General features: G+C 37.2%; 1 protein-coding gene across 5 annotated transcripts in view; it reads left to right on the top strand.

The window, feature by feature from the left end:
* LOC102392047 (serine/threonine-protein kinase Sgk3) overlaps positions 1-14,969 on the top strand; it is a 120,766-nt gene extending 105,797 nt beyond the window's left edge. For 4 of the 5 annotated variants that reach the window (XM_025265315.3, XM_044928721.2, XM_025265316.3 and 1 more), the window contains 7 exons: positions 1,050-1,162; positions 1,256-1,292; positions 2,141-2,227; positions 5,158-5,253; positions 7,274-7,429; positions 10,574-10,663; positions 13,119-14,969. In XM_025265315.3, the coding sequence (XP_025121100.1) occupies positions 1,050-1,162; positions 1,256-1,292; positions 2,141-2,227; positions 5,158-5,253; positions 7,274-7,429; positions 10,574-10,663; positions 13,119-13,289 (750 nt within the window). In that variant the 3' untranslated portion in view covers positions 13,290-14,969. The remainder of the gene's footprint in view (positions 1-1,049; positions 1,163-1,255; positions 1,293-2,140; positions 2,228-5,157; positions 5,254-7,273; positions 7,430-10,573; positions 10,664-13,118) is intronic. The other variant, XM_025265317.3, reaches the window with a different exon arrangement.
* The last annotated feature ends 4,012 nt before the right edge of the window (positions 14,970-18,981 follow it).

Raw genomic sequence — 18,981 nt, 5'->3', positions numbered from 1 at the left:
TATCCATAGAAAGAATAATAGTAGAGAAACTGAGGACAGACACCTTATCAATCCTTGAAGCATTGGGGGTAGTAAGGAGCAGTAACTCTCCAAGGTAGAAGAAAGCCCAATAAGAGAGATCATTGTTTTAGAACCTAAAGATTTAGAGTAAGAACCTAGGGCAAATTTAGCTTAGGCAGGTAACCTGATGACTAGAGGGTGGGTTGTTAGAAATAAACTGAAGGGACATCCCTGGTGATCCAATGGTTAACAGTCTGCCTTCCAATGCAGGGGACACAGGTTCAATCCCTTGTCAGGGAACTAAGATCCCACATGCTGTGGGGCAGCTAAGCCCATGTGCCACAGCAAGAGAAACCTGTGGGTACCACAGTGAAGACCCAGCACAGCCAAAAAGTAAAAAAAGACAACTGGAGAATCCAGCTGCCACTGAGCTTCAGCCAGTTGCTACCACGCTGAATTTAGGCTTAATGGTTCAGAGACCCGCACCCCCCATTTCCCTTTGCCCCCTGCCCGAACTAAAGCTATGAATTTTTACCCAAAAAAATGTTCCCAGTTTTTAAAGGTTACCAATTATTTTAGATTTTTCTGAAAATAATATTTGGTTCAAACAAATTATATCTGTGGGTTCTGTTTGGTCTGCCAGCCACTAGTTACCAATTTCTGAATAGTATTTGGTTTAATTCAAATAATAGTCCAAAAAGATCAAGTTAAGATAATTAACATGGAAAAATCAAGATCATTGGTCTTCATTAATAATCTTTTCTAGAGGGGGTTGCCTGGTGTGGTGAGGATACTGCCACACTTAAGGATTGAGTGGTAAATAGATGAGTAAGTTAGCAAGAGCAGGGAAAGAGTTATGGTTGAAGAGAGAATGATTGCTGGGCGGATGGGGGACAAAGGCAAGGGACTATCAAAATTCTGTACTTTGGTGCTTTTTTATCTCATGTTCAAAGTAACAAAAATAAATCCTGTTTTTATATTTACAGAGTATATGTGTCTCACTTTATGTGTGAATTATCTTAGTATTCATTTTTACTTCAATTTTATAGCTGTTTTTTCACTTACAAAGAGAGCGTTCCTTTCCTGAACACAGAGCTCGGTTTTATGCTGCTGAGATTGCCAGTGCATTGGGTTACTTGCACTCCATCAAAATAGTATACAGGTAAACTTTTTAACTGCACTTCTGAAAATGTCTTTTTATTATTTTGTTTCAGTTCAAATTGAGTTTTGCTTTTCTTTCCTTTTAATTTGATAGAGACTTGAAGCCAGAAAATATTCTCTTGGATTCAGTAGTAAGTATTGGCTTTTAAAAATCTGCTGGTTCACGATTCTGGTTGATGTTATGCTTAGTGAAAAAGAGTCAGCCTCAAAGGTTCCACACTGTGTGATTCCATATAATGGAACACATGTTCCATTCATACATGAGTGTTTTATATAACATTCTCGAAAAGTCCAAACCAGAGAGATGGAGAACAGATTAGTAGTTGTAAGGGGACCAGGGACTAAGGGATAGGGGAGTTCAAAAATAAAGTGGTAACATAAGAGAGTTCTTTTGTTCCTTTGGGTTGATGAAAGTTTTCTGATTGTAGAGGTAGTTACACAAATCTATATATCTATTGCATAGAGCTACACACAGGGCTTCCCTGGTGGCTCGGTGGTAAAGAATCCACCTGCAATGCAAGAGACGTGAGTTCAACTCTTGGGTCGGGAAGATCCCCTGGAGAAGGAAATGGCAGCTCACTCCAGTATTCTTGCCTGGGAGATCCCACGGACAGAGGAGCCTGGCAGGCTGTTTTCCATGGGGTCACGAAAGATTCGGACACGACTCAGCAACTAAAACAACACATGCATACACACAAATGCATACGTGTAAAAGAGTGAAAACTAAATAAGGGTGGCAGTCTAGCTAACGGAATTGTACCAGTATCAGTTTCCTGATTCTGACACTGTCCTACATTATATAGGCTCTCAGCACGGGGTGGGTGGGAGGAGGGAGAAGCTGAGGGAAGGGGACATGGAGCTTTGTGTATTATTTTTTGCGGTTTCCTTTTGGTCTATGATTATTTCAAAATCAAATGTTCTTTAAAAGTGTCAATTTATATCCATGCATTTTTTATTTTACTGCCCCTGTGTTTGTCAGGGACATGTTGTCTTAACAGATTTTGGGCTTTGTAAAGAAGGAATTGCTATTTCTGACACCACAACAACATTTTGTGGGACACCAGAGGTAAGAAATATATCTCATTTGTCATTCATGGAATTATACCTAAAATGCAAAACTGAATCACAAATTGTTTATATAAAATTTGAAATAAAAAAAGTAAAGTGAAGAGACTTCTCTGGTGGTCCAGTGGTTAGGACTCTATACTTCCACTGCAGGGGTCGTGGGTTCAATCCCTGCTTGGGGACCTAAGATCCTGCATGCTTCATGCTGCTGCTGCTGCTGCTGCTGCTGCTAAGTCGCTTCAGTCGTGTCCAACTCTGTTCGACCCCATAGATGGCAGCCCGCCAGGCTCCCCCGTCCCTTGCCTGGGATTCTCCAGGCAAGAACACTGGAGTGGGTTGCCATTTTCTTCTCCAATGCATGAAAGTGAAAAGTGAAAGTGAAGTCGCTCAGTCGTGTCTGACTCTTAGTGACCCCATGCACTGCAGCCTACCAGGCTCCTCCGTCCGTGGGATCTTGCAGGCAAGAGTACTGGAGTGGGTTGCCATTGCCTTCTCCGACATGCCTCATGGTGCTGTCACAAAAAAAAAAAAAAGGAAAGAAAAGTAGAATAAAATGTTTTCAGCTTCCAACCAGCTGGGAATATCTGATAATCATCTCTTCTTTTAATAAACAAACATTTAAATAATAAATAAACATTTAAAACTTTATTGGTAGTTTTTTTTTAACTCTGATTTTGTGATATCACCAGTAACCAACAAAGATAAATTACACTTTTTTGTGCTTATTTGTTTTTAATGTTAAAAGTTTATCTTCGATTTCTTCAAGCATTTGATTACATTTCTAATCCTTAAGAAAAAAATCATAAATCAGTGATGAAAATGTTCAAAAAGTAATTGTGATAATGTTGGAACAACTCTGTAAATATTGAATTAGCAGCCATTGAATTGTACACTTTAAATGGGTGAATTGCTTGATATTTGAATATCTTAATAAAGCTGCTTTTTTTTAAAGGAAATAAGCTAAAGCAAATATGGCAAAATGTTAGCATTGCTTATGTCTGGACGGCAGCTCTGTTGGTTTCTATTACATATTTATAGTTTTTATATGGTTAAAATATTTCATAATGAAGCTATTTAATGCAAGAAAATAAAGCAATGTGTATGGGGGTTGGGAATTACAAATCAGAATTTATTAACCAGAACACCTATTCTCTAATCATGTTAACTAGCACAAAGTGTATCTTTCCATTTTCAACAGTAATAATAATCCTTAAGATTTATGTTAAAGGCTTGTTATTCTAATTTCACACATCAGATCAGATCAGATCAGTCGCTCAGTCGTGACCAACTCTTTGCGACTCCATGAATCCCAGCACACCAGGCCTCCCTGTCCATCACCAACTCCCGGAGCTCACTGAGACTCACGTCCATCGAGTCAGTGATGCCATCCAGCCGTCTCATCCTCTGTCGTCCCCTTCTCCTCCTGCCCCCAATCCCTCCCAGCATCAGAGTCTTTTCCAGTGAGTCAACTCTTTGCATGAGGTGGCCAAAGTACTGGAGTTTCAGCTTTAGCATCATTCCTTCCAAAGAAATCCCAGGGTTGATCTCCTTCAGAATGGACTGGTTGGATCCCCTTGCAGTCCAAGGGACTCTCAAGAGTCTTCTCCAACACCACAGTTCAAAAGCATCAATTCTTTGGCGCTCAGCCTTCTTCACAGTCCAACTCTCACATCCGTACATGACCACAGGAAAAACCATAGCCTTGACTAGACGAACCTTTGTTGGCAAAGTAATGTGTCTGCTTTTGAATATGCTATCTAGGTTGGTCATAACTTTCCTTCCAAGGAGTAAGCGTCTTTTAATTTCATGGCTGCAGTCACTATCTGTAGTGATTTTGGAGTCCAGAAAAATAAAGTCTGACACTGTTTCCACTGTTTCCCCATCTATTTCCCATGAAGTGATGGGACCGGATGCCATGATCTTCGTTTTCTGAATGTTGAGCTTTAAGCCAACTTTTTCAGTCTCCACTTTCACTTTCATCAAGAGGCTTTTGAGTTCCTCTTCACTTTCTGCCATAAGGGTGGTGTCATCTGCCTATCTGAGGTTATTGATATTTCTCACAACAATCTTGATTCCAGCTTGTGTTTCTTCCAGTCCAGCGTTTCTCATGATGTACTCTGCATATAAGTTAAAAATATCCTATTTATTGTGATCTTAAGTGCCAGGTAGCTTTTTTCTGTCGTCTAAATTTTAATGTGATCGCAAACTATTAAACCCTTTTTATTTGTTTTCCCATTTCTTTGTATCACATAAAAAAGCTGAAAATGTATTTCGTTGTATATATTTCATGTGGGAAGAGGAAATATATATTTTGGAATCTAAAATTCAAATTCACTGTTTTATATGTGTGAAATCATGATGCTTAAATGTTTTACAAGTTGAAGTGTAAATAGCCATCTAATAACTTATACAACTTTTTAAAATAATACGTTAAAGAATTGCTGTCATAATTCTTAAATAAGAATACAGTTTATTCTTTTTTCTTTCACTGAAAAGAAAAAAAATGAATTATAATTGTCATATTAAGAAATCTTTCTTCAATAACGACTTGTTTCTTCAAGAGAAACAAGAATAAAGAGAAATAAGATTTAATTAATTAATCTAAAATTAATTTTGTGAAAGACAACCCCCTGCAAAATACCTACTTTATTATGGTTTCTATACTTGTCATCCTTCTCTGTCTTACCTGCATCATCATTTCTGGGGAAAATACTTGAATATGTGGTTTTTGAAAATTATCCCAGTGGACTCTCAAGTACCACTGACCAAGAACCACTGATATACAGTGAGAATACCGAACCAACTGAAAATCTAGATAACATGTTTCATTTAGTGTGATATAACACCTAAGATTTATTAAATTTCTCAATTATTCCTAGGTTTTGTCTTGATTTGTTTCTGAGTTGTTCTAATAGTTAATCTTTTCTGTAGTATCTAGCACCTGAAGTAATCAGAAAACAGCCCTATGACAACACTGTGGATTGGTGGTGCCTTGGTGCTGTTCTGTATGAGATGCTCTATGGATTGGTATGTGTTTCATTGTAATTGATTTGAGTTTTCTCTTTTGCCTTTCAGTAATCTTGTGGACCCTTGTTAACTAGATAACACTAACGGAACAGTAGTAACCTGGTTAAATGAATCCAGAACCACATTAGGGGTATGCACAAAAAGAAACCCTGTCATTTTGTTACTGATTTTTTAGAATTATTTCTCTGCCATACTAATCACTACTTCAAATATTCTCACCCCACTAGTATTTTTTAGAAATAAGATACCTAGTTATAACATTAAAATTACCCACTTTCATGCAGTTTACTCTGGCCATTCTGCCTAATTTCTAATTTTCTTAATTTCAAAAAGATGGAAAGAAAAAGATTTTATTTATCAGAAGATAATAATACCTTTAGGTTTTTGCCTTGTATTTTGTTTTCATAGGATTTAATTAGGATACTGGTGCTCTGCTTTTTTTCTTTTTTTTTTTTTTTAATCACCGGGAGTCCTTTATTCCCTTTACCATAAACACCATGTCTTGAAGATTTCATTGGAAAAAAAGTGATGTTTACTATGTAATCAGTTTCCCCAGTTTTTATTAATTAAAGACATTATCAGCCAAAGCTTCTGTTTAATAAGTCAAGTTGTTTTACTACATTGAGTTAATATCATTTCAGCCAGAACAAACATTTTTAGGTTCCCTTGGTGGTCCTGTGTGGCCAGCAGCCTCATGCTGGGAGCCATGCACTCCATGCTGCCCTCACGAGGCCACGCCCACCGTCACTGAGACCTGAGGTGGGCGTGGCTTTTCTGTTTGCTGTGTGTGTGTGTGTGTGTGTGTGTCCCCTGAAAACAGGGGTGATGAAATTTAACCCCTGAGGTATGTTTTAGAGAATTTGTCTCATGTTGTTAACTCTGAATGACAGATGCCCTATGACAGCCAACACTCTGTTCTCTGCCCTTGACCACAATCCACTTGTTAAAAAGACCCAGTTTTGCTGTGTTAACACAGGGAGCTCACCTTGGTGCTCTGTGACAGCCTGGAGGGGTGGGAAGGGGGGATGCTCAAGAGGGAGGGGATTATATGTATACTTATAGCTTGTTCACATTGTTACTAATACAACATTATAAAGCAATTATACTCCAATTGAAAAAAAAAAAGACCTAGTTTTCTGGTTATGCTGATAACTTAGAAGACCTGCTAACCACGTTATATCTTACATTCTTTAAGTGTTGAGTGTTTCTCATCCTGATATTTTCATATCCTTTTAATTTCTTTAGAAGTCTTTGAGAGTATAAAATATCATTGCATGTAAAATGCAGCTGACTCAATAGGGAATATTTGAATCACATACTTCATTAATCAGGCTTATATTAATGATTCAGAAATAAAATTACATTTTAAAAACTGAAAAAATGAGGTTTTTCTTTCCTGTACAAAAGGGGGAAAAAAATGACAAGCCTGTAACTTCTTTAACTTTAAAAATTATTTTTCCTTCAAAACTTTTAACTCAGTAATGAACTGGCCGATCCTCACGCTGAAGCTGTGCCTCAGGTCTTTAAGCAGTTGCAGCAGCAGGACACTGCCATGGCCACAAGTCCTTAGGAAGAACACTTTCTAAAAATCCGTTGTAATTAGTATATTACTGTGTCTCAAGAAATCATTTAATGTTTGCCCTGTGTCAAATTTCTGTTTCCAGTAATTCTATCATCATGTCTTATGGTGAAGTTGGAGGTTGTTTTCTTGAAAACAGTTATTATTACAACTTATATGCAATTCACACCTGTCTGCCCAGTGTTATTGAATAAACCAGCCCCTATTCATTCGGTGACCATATATTAAGCTCTACAGTTTGCTGACTTCTAAAATCTCTTCCCATGGGAGGGCTTACTGCAGGGGTACACAGGCCCAGAGATGCCAGTGCTTTTCTGCAGCTGCTGGACGCAGACTGCTCACTTTAGGTCAGGGCCAAATCTAACAATTTTAAACCCCATTTGTGCATAGTTCAATTAATACTAACTTTCTTTCTCTATGTTGTTGTTGTTGTTTTTTAAGCCTCCTTTTTATTGCCGAGACGTGGCTGAAATGTATGACAATATTCTTCACAAGCCTCTAAATTTGAGGCCAGGAGTGAGCCTCACTGCCTGGTCCATTCTGGAAGAACTCCTAGAAAAAGACAGGCAAAATCGACTCGGTGCCAAAGAAGACTTTGTATGTACATCTTTTTCAGTAGCCTCTTTATTTATTTATCATTTGAAGAAAAATCCTTATTTTATGTAGTATTTAATGGGATGAATACAGCTCCTAAAGAATAGTACCATGAAAAGGAACCATGCTTGTCCCAAAAATTTTCACCAGGGTTTATATAAAACTGTACAGTGTATAAAACTTCTGCACATGCATTTTTTCATTTGACCTTCAGAATAATTTGATCCTGTCTTCTTCATCCTCCATATCCAGCTTTCATATCCTATTATTTATTTGATTTCATTTATTAGCATTTTTGCTCCCCCCTTCTTCCTAAAAAAATAATTTGTGGCTTGCATTTTTTGATTGCCTAAACTTTAGGCTCATTTTGTTTAGGAAGAATTTAAGTGCCTCCTGACTACATGAGGTAGTAACTTTTGCTTGAACTATCGTTCAGGGGCTTTTTTCCCCTGAGAATGTAAATGTGACACCTCCTTGAAAAAATTATGGAATTTGCAGGGGTTTTTTCTTTTTTGTTTTTCACTTCAAATCAGAATAATTTAATTGCTAACAAAGTTACTGGTGTTACATTAGTGAATTCATGAATTACCTAGGAACATGAATTTTAAATTCATTAAAAGTTCTCAGAAATTCTTGAGGGCTGTTTGTCAGTCTTGAACTTGAGCTGTGAATAGTGAACTCCGTGGTGGAGTGCAGGACTTGGGCTCCAGAGTCCACTGTTTTAGGAAGCCTTGCTAATGCTCCCTCCCTCCTTGTACCTCAGTCCTTTTGTTTAATTCACTGGCAGAAATTGGAACCCTGGATGAATCAATCCATCTGCCATCCCTTGGCTAGTGGACGGTGCTGATGGAAGTTACACAACTGAGACTATTAGAAGCACTGTGAAGTCTAGTCATTAGTCTCTTGGATGCTTCTCCACCTAATGCTCCTGCTCTCTGTAGTGACTATTTTAGACCTTCTCTCCAAATTTCTGGGCTTCACCGGTGGCTTAGATGGTAAAGAATTTGCTTGCAATGCAGGAGACCCAGGTTCGATCCCTTGAGTCAGGAAGATCCCCTGGAGAAGGGAATGGCTACCCACTCCAGCATTCTTGCCAAGTTTTTATGTTCCTTTCCTTCTTCACTTTTAGCAGATGCTGTTGCCTTCTGTTTTATAGCGAAAATAGAATCAGCAGAGACGACTCCTCACGTAGACCCAATGTTGTACAGCCCATTTACCTCTTGAGCTCCTCTGTGTGTGACAATCCCCATCTTTTCCTATACTGCAGCCATACTGGGCTCTTGTTTTCTTGACCAAACTAAACTATCTGCCATATCAGGCCCTTTGTATGCCACCTGGAATATTCTCCCCTCATTCTTTTTTGTCTGGCTCATTCTTACTGATCTTCCAGAACTCTGGTCAGATATCACTTCCCCTGAGCAGCAGGATAGGGATCCTACTTTTTATACACTTTGTGGCTCCTTGTAGGAGAAAAAATGGAATGGGTATGAGTACTTTGCCAGCTTTCAACAGTAGTAACCCAGAATGGCATTGTTTTTGATAGTAGAGCTTGTCACCTGAATTTTACCTCAGCCTCACCATGTAAAAGTCGCATTCGACATCTTTATCTCCACATTCAGCAGTAATAATAATTCTTCGTAGCTAGGTAGTACTTTATTCCTTTCATACCACTTTTATTTCCATATTTGCCAGTGATTCTTACAACAACCTATGAAGTATATAGGGCTGAAGTGTTAACCTCACTTTGCCTGTGAGGAAACAATGACTTGAAGAGGACATAACTTAAGTTGGTCATTCTGAGTTAACTCTCCCACGCCTCCTCTGGGCGTCTGTCTACTACACTGTTTTGCCACATTGAATGACATGAACATGTGCCTAGAAAGAACTCTGGAAGGTGTGGGACCAAGTGGGAATGGTTTGGCTTCCTAAAATTCTTCAGTGAGTACTAAGTATATTTTTTAGCATTCAGTTCAGTTCAGTCACTCAGTCGTGTCCGACTCTTTGACCCCATGAATTGCAGCACGCCAGGCCTCCCTGTCCATCACCAACTCCCGGAGTTCACTCAGACTCATGTCCATCGAGTCAGTGATACCACGCAGCCATCTCATCCTCTGTCATCCCCTTCTCCTCCTGCCCCCAATCCCTCCCAGCATCAGGATCTTTTCCAATGAGTCAACTTTTCGCATGAGGTGGCCAAAGTAGTGGAGTTTCAGCTTTAGCATCAGTCCTTCCAATGAACACCCAGGACTGATCTCCTTTAGAATGGACTGGTTGGATCTCCTTGCAGTCCAAGGGACTCTCAAGAGTCTTCTCCAACACCACAGTTCAAAAGCATCAATTCTTCGGTGCTCAGCCTTCTTCACAGTCCAACTCTCACATCCATACATGACCACAGGAAAAACCATAGCCTTGATGAGATGGACCTTTGTTGGCAAAGTAATGTGTCTGCTTTTGAATATGCTGTCTAGGTTGGTCATAACTTTCCTTCCAAGGAGTAAGTGTCTTTTAATTTCATGGCTGCAATCACCATCTGCAGTGATTTTGGAGCCCAAAAAAATAAAGTCTGACACTGTTTCCACTGTTTCCCCATCTAGTTCCCATGAAGTGATGGAACCACATGCCATGATCTTAGTTTTCTGAATGTTGAGCTTTAAGCCAACTTTTTTACTCTCCTCTTTCACTTTCATCAAGAGGCTTTTGAGTTCCTCTTCACTTTCTGCCATAAGGGTGGTGTCATCTGCATATCTGAGGTTATTGATATTTCTCCCGGCAATCTTGATTCCAGCTTGTGCTTCTTCTAGCCCAGCGTTTCTCATGATGTACTCTGCATATAAGTTAAATAAGCAGGGTGACAATATACAGCCTTGATGAACTCCTTTTCCTATTTGGAACCAGTCTGTTGTTCCATGTCCAGTTCTAACTGTTGCTTCCTGACCTGCATACAGGTTTCTCAAGAGGCAGGTCAGGTGGTCTGGTAATCCCATCTTTTTCAGAATTTTCCACAGTTAATTGTGATCCACACAGTCAAAGGCTTTGGCAAGTCAATAAAGCAGAAATAGATGTTTTTCTGGAACTCTTTTGCTTTTTCCATGATCCAGTGGATGTTGGCAATTAGTAAATAATAAATCTGTTTCTTTACCATTCTAGCTTGAGATTCAGAATCATCCCTTTTTTGAGTCACTCAGCTGGACTGATCTTGTGCAGAAGAAGATTCCACCACCATTTAATCCTAACGTGGTAAGGTTACATCTAAGTCTTTCTAAATAGTGAAGTGTGGGACTATAGCTCCTCGTAATTTTAGGACTAGATCTCAAAATCTAACCTGAATAAAACTGAATCAGTGCCGAAATATTTATGAAACAGGTCAGGCACAACTGGTAACTTCAGGATGATTCCTAAGATTTTAGTTACTTTAGATTGATACAAATATCTTCCAGCCCAGTATCTGGTGTTTTCTGTAGAGCATGTATGAAAAAGGAATGAGCACAATAGGTTAAAAAAAATGCAAATTAAAGTGACCATGAGGTATCAAATTCATATGTTAAAAAAAAGACCTTTTAAGTAACACTAATGCACTTTTTCCTAGATTGATGTACAGCCAGCTACAGTCAAACATTATTAATGATAATGTAAATTGTTACATCCTATTTGGAAAACAGTAAGACAGTATTATAAAAATGCTTATGTTAGCTTGACTTGTTAAATCTGCTGATGGAAACATTTTACTTAAAGGATTAACAGTGTTGAAATGTTTGAAAATAAATATATAATGATAGGGAGATTATTAATAAATCATGAGAAGGCTAATAATGATGTTACTAATGATAGCTTCCTATATGTAGGCATATTATACTTTTTATGCATTACAGCATGTAATTTATGTGTCAAATAAGCTGCCAAGTTACTGCTATTATTGTTCTTACTATACATGTTTGATAAATGAAGAAATGGAAACTCAGAGATGTCATGTAGCTGGTTAAAAGTAGTAGAGCTGCAATTCAAAGCTGTGCCTGATTCAAGGTCATTATTCCTTCTATGCTTTTGTACATGGACAAAAGACACAAAATAAGCAATTACAGAAAACTAAATACAGATGGTTTTCAAATGTATGAGATGTTCAACCTCACTGACATTTAAGGAAAGCAAAATAAAACCCTAACATGTTGCTGTTTTTCACCTAACAGATAAGCAAAGAGGAAAAAATTAGCTCCTATACTGTCCTCAATACTAGTGTCTTTTACTCAAGCCAGACAATAATCCTATGAAATAGTACTGGTGTTTTCCACATAATACAGATGAATTAACTTAGGCTCAAAAAGGTTAAATCACTTGCGAAAGTTTAAAATTAAAATTGTAGAAGTAGAACTTGAGCTTGGGTGCTTTGAAAAGAGTCCTTTCTCACTCTTAACATGAGCCATGCAGTATTATCCCTCGCAATACGAGCCACGAACCATCAGGGTACTCATAAAATATTTATAAAGTCAAGTGAAGGAACATTTGTCATCATTTATTGAGCACCTTCTATATGTCAGATTTGGGAAACTTTATGTATCAACGCATCTAGTCCTCACAATAACCTTAACAGGTTTATGGTAGTATTTTTATTTTACAGAGAAGAAACAAACTCACAGAGATAGGTTAGTTTATATAAGGAATTATAGCTAGCAGCCTTCATAGCCAGTATTCAAACCTTAGTCTTGTTCCAGAGTCCATGCTTCTAGGGTTATAAATGAGAATTTGATGACTTTTATATACATACATGAATATAATTTTTAGCATTCTTTCTCCTCTGTTGGAGAATCTCTCATGTGGAAGGATCTAGCATCCTGGATTTCCCTGGTCTCTGCTCTACTTGTTTGTAGACCTGCTGGGCTAACTCTATCCTTGACTTCCATATCTTCTGTGAATCCATTTTAACTCTAACTTGGTTAGAGTTGGTGACTTGGACATTTTAAGGATTCCCTTCCCCTGAGTGGAAAATATCCAGAGTTTCAGGGATGGGCTTGAAGAGTGAACCACCTGAGTTTGTATCCCAGTTTTGATCTGTAAATACATTGGAAGGAAAGAGTCCATTAGCTTGTATCAGCTTCCTGAAGGAAGGTTAACCACTGCCTTTGAGCCTAAGCAGCCACGATACTTCACTTCTCAGGTTCCAGTCCCTTTAGGTCGCCAGAGCTAAGGGTGTCACAGCCAGATATTGAATGAATGACCTCTGTAGAATCACCTTTCACAATTTTACTTAATATTCATTTCTTTATCAAAAGGCCTCTCCAGAATTGAGAAGCTGGATGGAGGCATTTTATGGAAGAGCAGATGCAAAATGCTCTCTTGAAAACATCCCTGAGCTCCTTTTCTAAACTTAGAGGTGATGATGGGTGGGTAGAGAGTAAGCAGATCAGTTACAGGACCTGAGAGTCACGTTAACAGAGGCAAGGACTCTGTCATACTGGCCTTCCTCACCCTTCTCTCTCCTCCCTCTACCCAACAACGAGAACCTTAACTGTGAGAAGGGCATGAATAATGAAAGTCAAAAAGGAAAAAGCAGGAAATGTTTCCGAGACATGATGGAGTAGGAAGACATCTAAACTTGCCAGGAATAAATGGACAGATTCCAAAGAGGGCTTTAATGGGTGACTGCATCAATGGGAAGAAAAAGATATGGTGAATAATGGTATGCTTTTTGATGTTTTAGGTGGGACCGGATGATATCAGGAACTTTGATGCAGTGTTTACAGAAGAAACAGTTCCGTATTCTGTCTGTGTGTCTTCTGACTATTCCATAGTGAACGCCAGCGTACTCGAGGCAGATGATGCCTTTGTTGGTTTCTCTTACGCGCCTCCTTCAGAAGACTTATTTTTGTGAACAGTCTGCCCTCCAGAAACCGTTAAGCAAATATAAACCTACAGATGAGACGGAAACTTCTGTTTGTGTGAATATATTCAAATATGTTTAACTAGTGCCTCATTTTTACATGTAATGTTTAAAACTATGAAAAATGTATTTTCTGCTGTATGCAAGAAAATAGGGCATTTCAAAGAGCTAAGTTTTGGATTAAAATTTGTATTCTTGTTTATTAAGCTTATTTTTAAACAAATTTTAAAAGCTGTTGTTCTTAGCACTAACCTATTTTTTGGGAAAAAAAAAAAACAACTTTTTGCTAATGACTGTTTTTTTCCCCTCTAGGTTTACACTAACATCTACCCAAGATCAGCTGTTTTTCAGCAGTCTATTGCAGTTCAGTTAATGTATATTAATGCCTTTGTAGCTCTCTACTTTGACCTTTGTTCTCTGATCACAACTATGCAATTGGTACACGGTTGTTTAAGAAAAAAACCATCTTTCCATAATGAATCACTGTTAGACATAATTATTCCTTGGTAGGATTAAAATATAAAAGCATAGTTAATTCACTGGCTGCTAGCTGATGCTTTGGATGACTGTTCATTCTACAGATCCAAATAAGAAGTAACAAGAAGAAATTCTATGTTTCTGAAATACCAGTTCAAATTTGTGAATTATTTTTCCTCTGGAGGAAAAGTGAAAGTTCAATAGTTAGAAAATATAAATATTCCCAAAGATCTGAAGGGAAATAAAGTAACTGCTGGATTTTTTTTTTAGGTGGTGCCAAAAATGAATGTCTCTGTTTCATGTATTTATATTACCAATACATTCTATTTATGTTCTTTTTGGTCTTTTGAATATTTAATATATTGTTAAGTAGGTCTAAATCTTGGTATTTGCTTTTGCAAATAGCTGTTCGAAGCTATCTTCCTAATTGGTTGATAAGTAACAAGAATATTGCACTGTCTGTTTACCTAATTGGGAATTAAAAGAATAGCAAATTATGGGTCAGTATAAATCTATACAGTTTTACTACAATGTAACAAAAGTTAAAAATAATTTAGGCAGATACATAGTATCTTATTTATCTTAGAAAAAGTACAGGAAATTGACCTTTAAAAATCATACTTAAAACCAACTTGTGTACTTGTAAAAAAGGAGTATCTTCAGAAAACTAAAAATTATGCTTACCTTGGGGTTCTGATTCTTAGTTTAGAGATTTTTCAAGTCTTGTAGGAAACTGTGAAAGAGCTCAGTGACACAGTTTTAATGCCTCAAGAACAAGCGTTCTTTCATGTAATTTTCTCTTGAGAAAGAAATTATAGAATTCCCTTTAGTTTACAGTTATTCAGCAGGAGCGGGGACGGGAGAGTGTACTTTTGTTAGATTAGTAATATTTGCATCCAATACACTGAATCTTCCTTTAGAGGTAAGACTTTAATAGCAACACTGTAAATATTTGGTTTATTTGGCACTACTGTAAGTTCTGCTTTTATACAAAGCTCTTTGCTTATTGTAAAGCAAAATAAAAACTGTAGTTTCTTGTATGATTTTTTTTACTCAGCTGTTCCTTAAACTGCCAAAAATTAAAGTGCAATATTGTATGTTTTTAACAACAGATTTTAAATAGAATATTGATGTTTCTCGGGTCATAAGAAATACAAATCTTATAAGTGTAATAAAAACTAGCAAAAAGATTAATGATCATCTAATGCCTGCCATTATTTTAAAATTGGTGATGGTTACAATAGTCATTGCAAACAGTAATTATTCATATATGTACGGGAGAAAAGTATAACATTTTAAATATTTGGGCCTACACAGAAATTACTAGATTATCATAGGCTGACATGTTTAATATTCAGTGAGCAAAATCTCTTCCAAGTTTCAAGATTATCTTTTTTCTCAGAGCATGCTGTCTTTTAGAAAATGTATGCCATTTGAATAGTTGAACTATTTCATGGTTATTGCCAAAATAAACTCAAAGGTTGAAATGAAGAAGCCCCAATATTCTTCATGTTATACATATCTCTTATTTTATTGCATATGGTAGAGTGTAGAGCTTCCGAACCTTTGTCATGTTACAGCACAGGCTGAAAATTACAGAATTTGGCACACCCACAGGGAGGTGTTAACTGACATAGATACTGGCAACAAGTAGTCTGCTCAAAAGTTTTCTATGCCAAAATAATTTTTGAACTTAGGAGCCAGCAAACACTGTTGGGATATAATTTCAGTAATGATAAACATTTGAAAAGTGATTTAAATATTTGTAATATTTATTACTATGAAATTTTATCACTATAAAAATTTACCATTACCAATCTCTTAGCATACCTGTAACTTTTGTAGTGATTTATCCATAGACGTACAGACCTTTACACAGATATTTTATGACTCATTCTTTTGTATATCACATGCTGTATGAAAAGTGGGAGTAGGTATATAGGAACATTTTTGGTAGTGCCAGAATGATTTTTAATGAAGTGTGTTAAAATTAATAACTTATTTTCTCGTGTATGTAGTTTGGAAGTTGGCTGTTTTTGAAATTGGGATTTTCTGCCACTTACCTGTAATAGCAGTTTTTACTTATGGAAATAAAAGTTAAGTCATTATTCTACCATCTTTAGTATTTCAGCCATTGTACCACATTACTGATAAGTGAATCAGGAATTTGGACCAAAGGGAAAGTGGAAAAAGAGATAGAAACAGCATCACCTAAGCAATGCAAGTGCACAGGAATGTGCTGTGGTGACTTCCGTTTTCCCAGTTCCACGTGTATGGGGAGCTTAGAAGTTGCCTAATAAAAAGCTGAGCAGACTGAAACATCAACAGTTTTTGTCGGATACACATGACAGTGGAGGACACAGGGCAAACTGCTGCCCCTAAGACTGGAGAGACAGATGGCCAAGTGTAAAGAGCTGTGGTTTACTGGAGCAGACAACCCCTGCAGGAGGCACTGCAGCAGTGGCAAAACCTATATAACAAATGCTAGCGATCACGTGCACAAGTTTTTGAGAGTTCAAAAGTCCAGGGGAACCTGGTCACAGGGGTCCCCACAATTTTGTGAGATTTACCTCCCAGGGCTGAACCAACTTCTCACAAATACTAAGAAAAACATTTCCTTGTACTTCCAGTATGAGGAGGGAAAATGAACCATTTTCAAATATGCCAGAGCACTGTGTTCTTAACAAGGCTTGCTCGCAGAAGAAACTAGTTAATCTGAACCTGACTCACAGCAGTTTTATCAGAGCCTAACTGACGAAAGGGAAGGGAAGTACCCAAGTCCAGTCCATTCTAGCAATCCTGTCCCACCGAAGGGGTGGAGGTGGGAGGAGAGGAAACAGAAACATACTCAGTCTGTTGGACAACTACGAAAGATGTGACTTACGTGTAATGAGAATACCAGAAGGAGAGAAAAAGGAATAGAAGAAATATTTCTCCAAATTAATTTCAGATACAGGAAGCTCAGAGAACACCAGAATAAATGCAAAAACCACAAAACAAAACTATACCTAGGCATAAATTAGGGACAAAAATTCCTGAAAGAAGCCAGGGGAAACAAAGATATGAATTACATGTGACTTCTCCTCAGGAACTATGATAGCAAGAAGAGAGTGAAGTGAAGAGAGGAAAAAGCCCACCAGCTTGGTAAAGGAGAAATACTTTCTCAAGACAAACAAAAACTGAGGTAATTTGTTGCCAATAGACTTGCCTTCCAATAAAGGTTAAAAGAAGTTCTCTTTAAAGAGAAGAAAGGCTTCCCTGGTGGCTCAGATGGTAAATAATCTGCCTGAGTTGCAGGAGACCCAGGTTTCATCCCTGGGTCAGAAAGATCCCCTGGAGAAGGAAATGGCAACCCACTCCAGTATTCTTGCCTGGAGAATTCCAAGGTCAAAGGAGCCTGATGGACTACAGTTCATGGGGTTGCAAAGAGCTGGACACAACTGAGTGACTAACGTTTTCACTTTCAGAGAGAAGGAAAATTATATAATTCAGAAACTCAGATCTACGTAAAGGAAGAGCATCCAAGAAGGAATAAGTGAAGGTAAAATAAAAACATTTTTCTTATTGATTGATCTGAGAGAGAATTAAGTTTGTTTGAAATAAATGTTATTTGAGTATGTATATAATGTATAAATATGCTTACTCATACTTTTACATAAGTAATATGACATCATCATACAAGGGATGAGAGGGAGAGAGTAAGATTAGTTTGTTGTTTGCACTAAGGTACTTCACTATCCTGTGAAGCCGTTAATGTTCTTTGAAAGTGGGCTTTGATTCATTGTAGATATATATTGCAAACTCTAGAACAATCAATTTAAAAAAGGAAAAAATATGCCAAGAAAAGAGAAATTAGAGTAAGTTAAAACCACGAAAGGCAAAAAAAGAATAGAAGACAAAAGCAGGAGCCAGGAAATGGAAAACAGTGACAAATGTAATAGATATTAATCCAACTATATCAATAATCACTTTGAACATAAATGGTCTTAAGCACACCAATTAAAAGATTTTCTTCAGAATGGATCAAAAATCAAGACCCAGCTCTATGTTGTTTGTAAGAAATCCACTTTAAATATAAAGACATACAGGTTAAAAGTAAATAGATGGAGAAAATATATAGCATGCTAATACTAATCAGAGGAAAGGAGGCGTAGCTATATTAATTTCAGACAGAGGAGACTTCAGAGAAAGGCAAGTTACCAGGCATAAAGGACATTGCATAATGAATGATAAAGGAGTCAATTCTTCGAGACATAGCAATCCTTAATATGTAGGCACCTAACGGAGTATAAAACTACGTTAGACAAAAATTGATAAAACTAAGGAGAGAGAAATGAATTCACCATCATAGTTAGAGACTTCAACAGTCCTCTCAGAAATGGACAGGTCCAGCAGACAGCAGTCTGTGAGGACTTAGCTGAACTCAACACCATCCATCAACTGGATATAATTGACATCTATAGACTGCTTCATCCAAAAATAGCAGATACACTTTCTTCTCAAGTTCACATGGAACATTCACCAAGATAGGTCAAATCATGGACCATAAAAAACAGTTAACCAGATTGAAAAGTATAGAAATTATATCATGTCGGCTCTAAAACCATAACAGAACAAAGCAAGAAATCAATAACAAATATAACTGAAAAGTCCCAAAATACATGAAGATGAAATAATATATAATAACACATAGGTCAAAGAAGAAATATCAAGAGAAATTTTAAAATACTTTGAACTAAATGAAAATGAAAACAATTATCAAAATTTGTAGAAAAGAGAAAACAGTGCTTGGAGATAATTGCTTGAATTGATATAATTCAACTTACATCATTGAATGCATATATTAGGAAGAAAGATCTAAAAATAAGTTTCTACCTAAAACTTGTTAACTTTTGCTCAGTTTTGCTGTGAAAAAAAAAAAAAAACTGCTCTAAAATTTTTAAATCTTTAAAAGGCATGACAGCAGGTCCTGTGTAGTTAGTTGCTGAAAGGGGAAAAAATGGAAGAGGGGATGAGAATGGAAAGGACTTTGATTTGCATAAAACAGTCCTCTTTCACACCACCACATTCAAGTTACAAAATTGAACCAATCACTTACAAAGTATTTATCTTTATAAATCTTCCCAACAGATGCCCTATATGTGTATCTAAAATTAAATGTCGCTTCTTGCAAAGCATACTAGTTTTACACACTGGATATCTACTT

This window comes from Bubalus bubalis, chromosome 15, assembly GCF_019923935.1.
Source record: "Bubalus bubalis isolate 160015118507 breed Murrah chromosome 15, NDDB_SH_1, whole genome shotgun sequence".
Lineage (NCBI taxonomy): Eukaryota > Metazoa > Chordata > Mammalia > Artiodactyla > Bovidae > Bubalus > Bubalus bubalis.
This window is presented reverse-complemented; position numbering and strand designations above follow the sequence as displayed.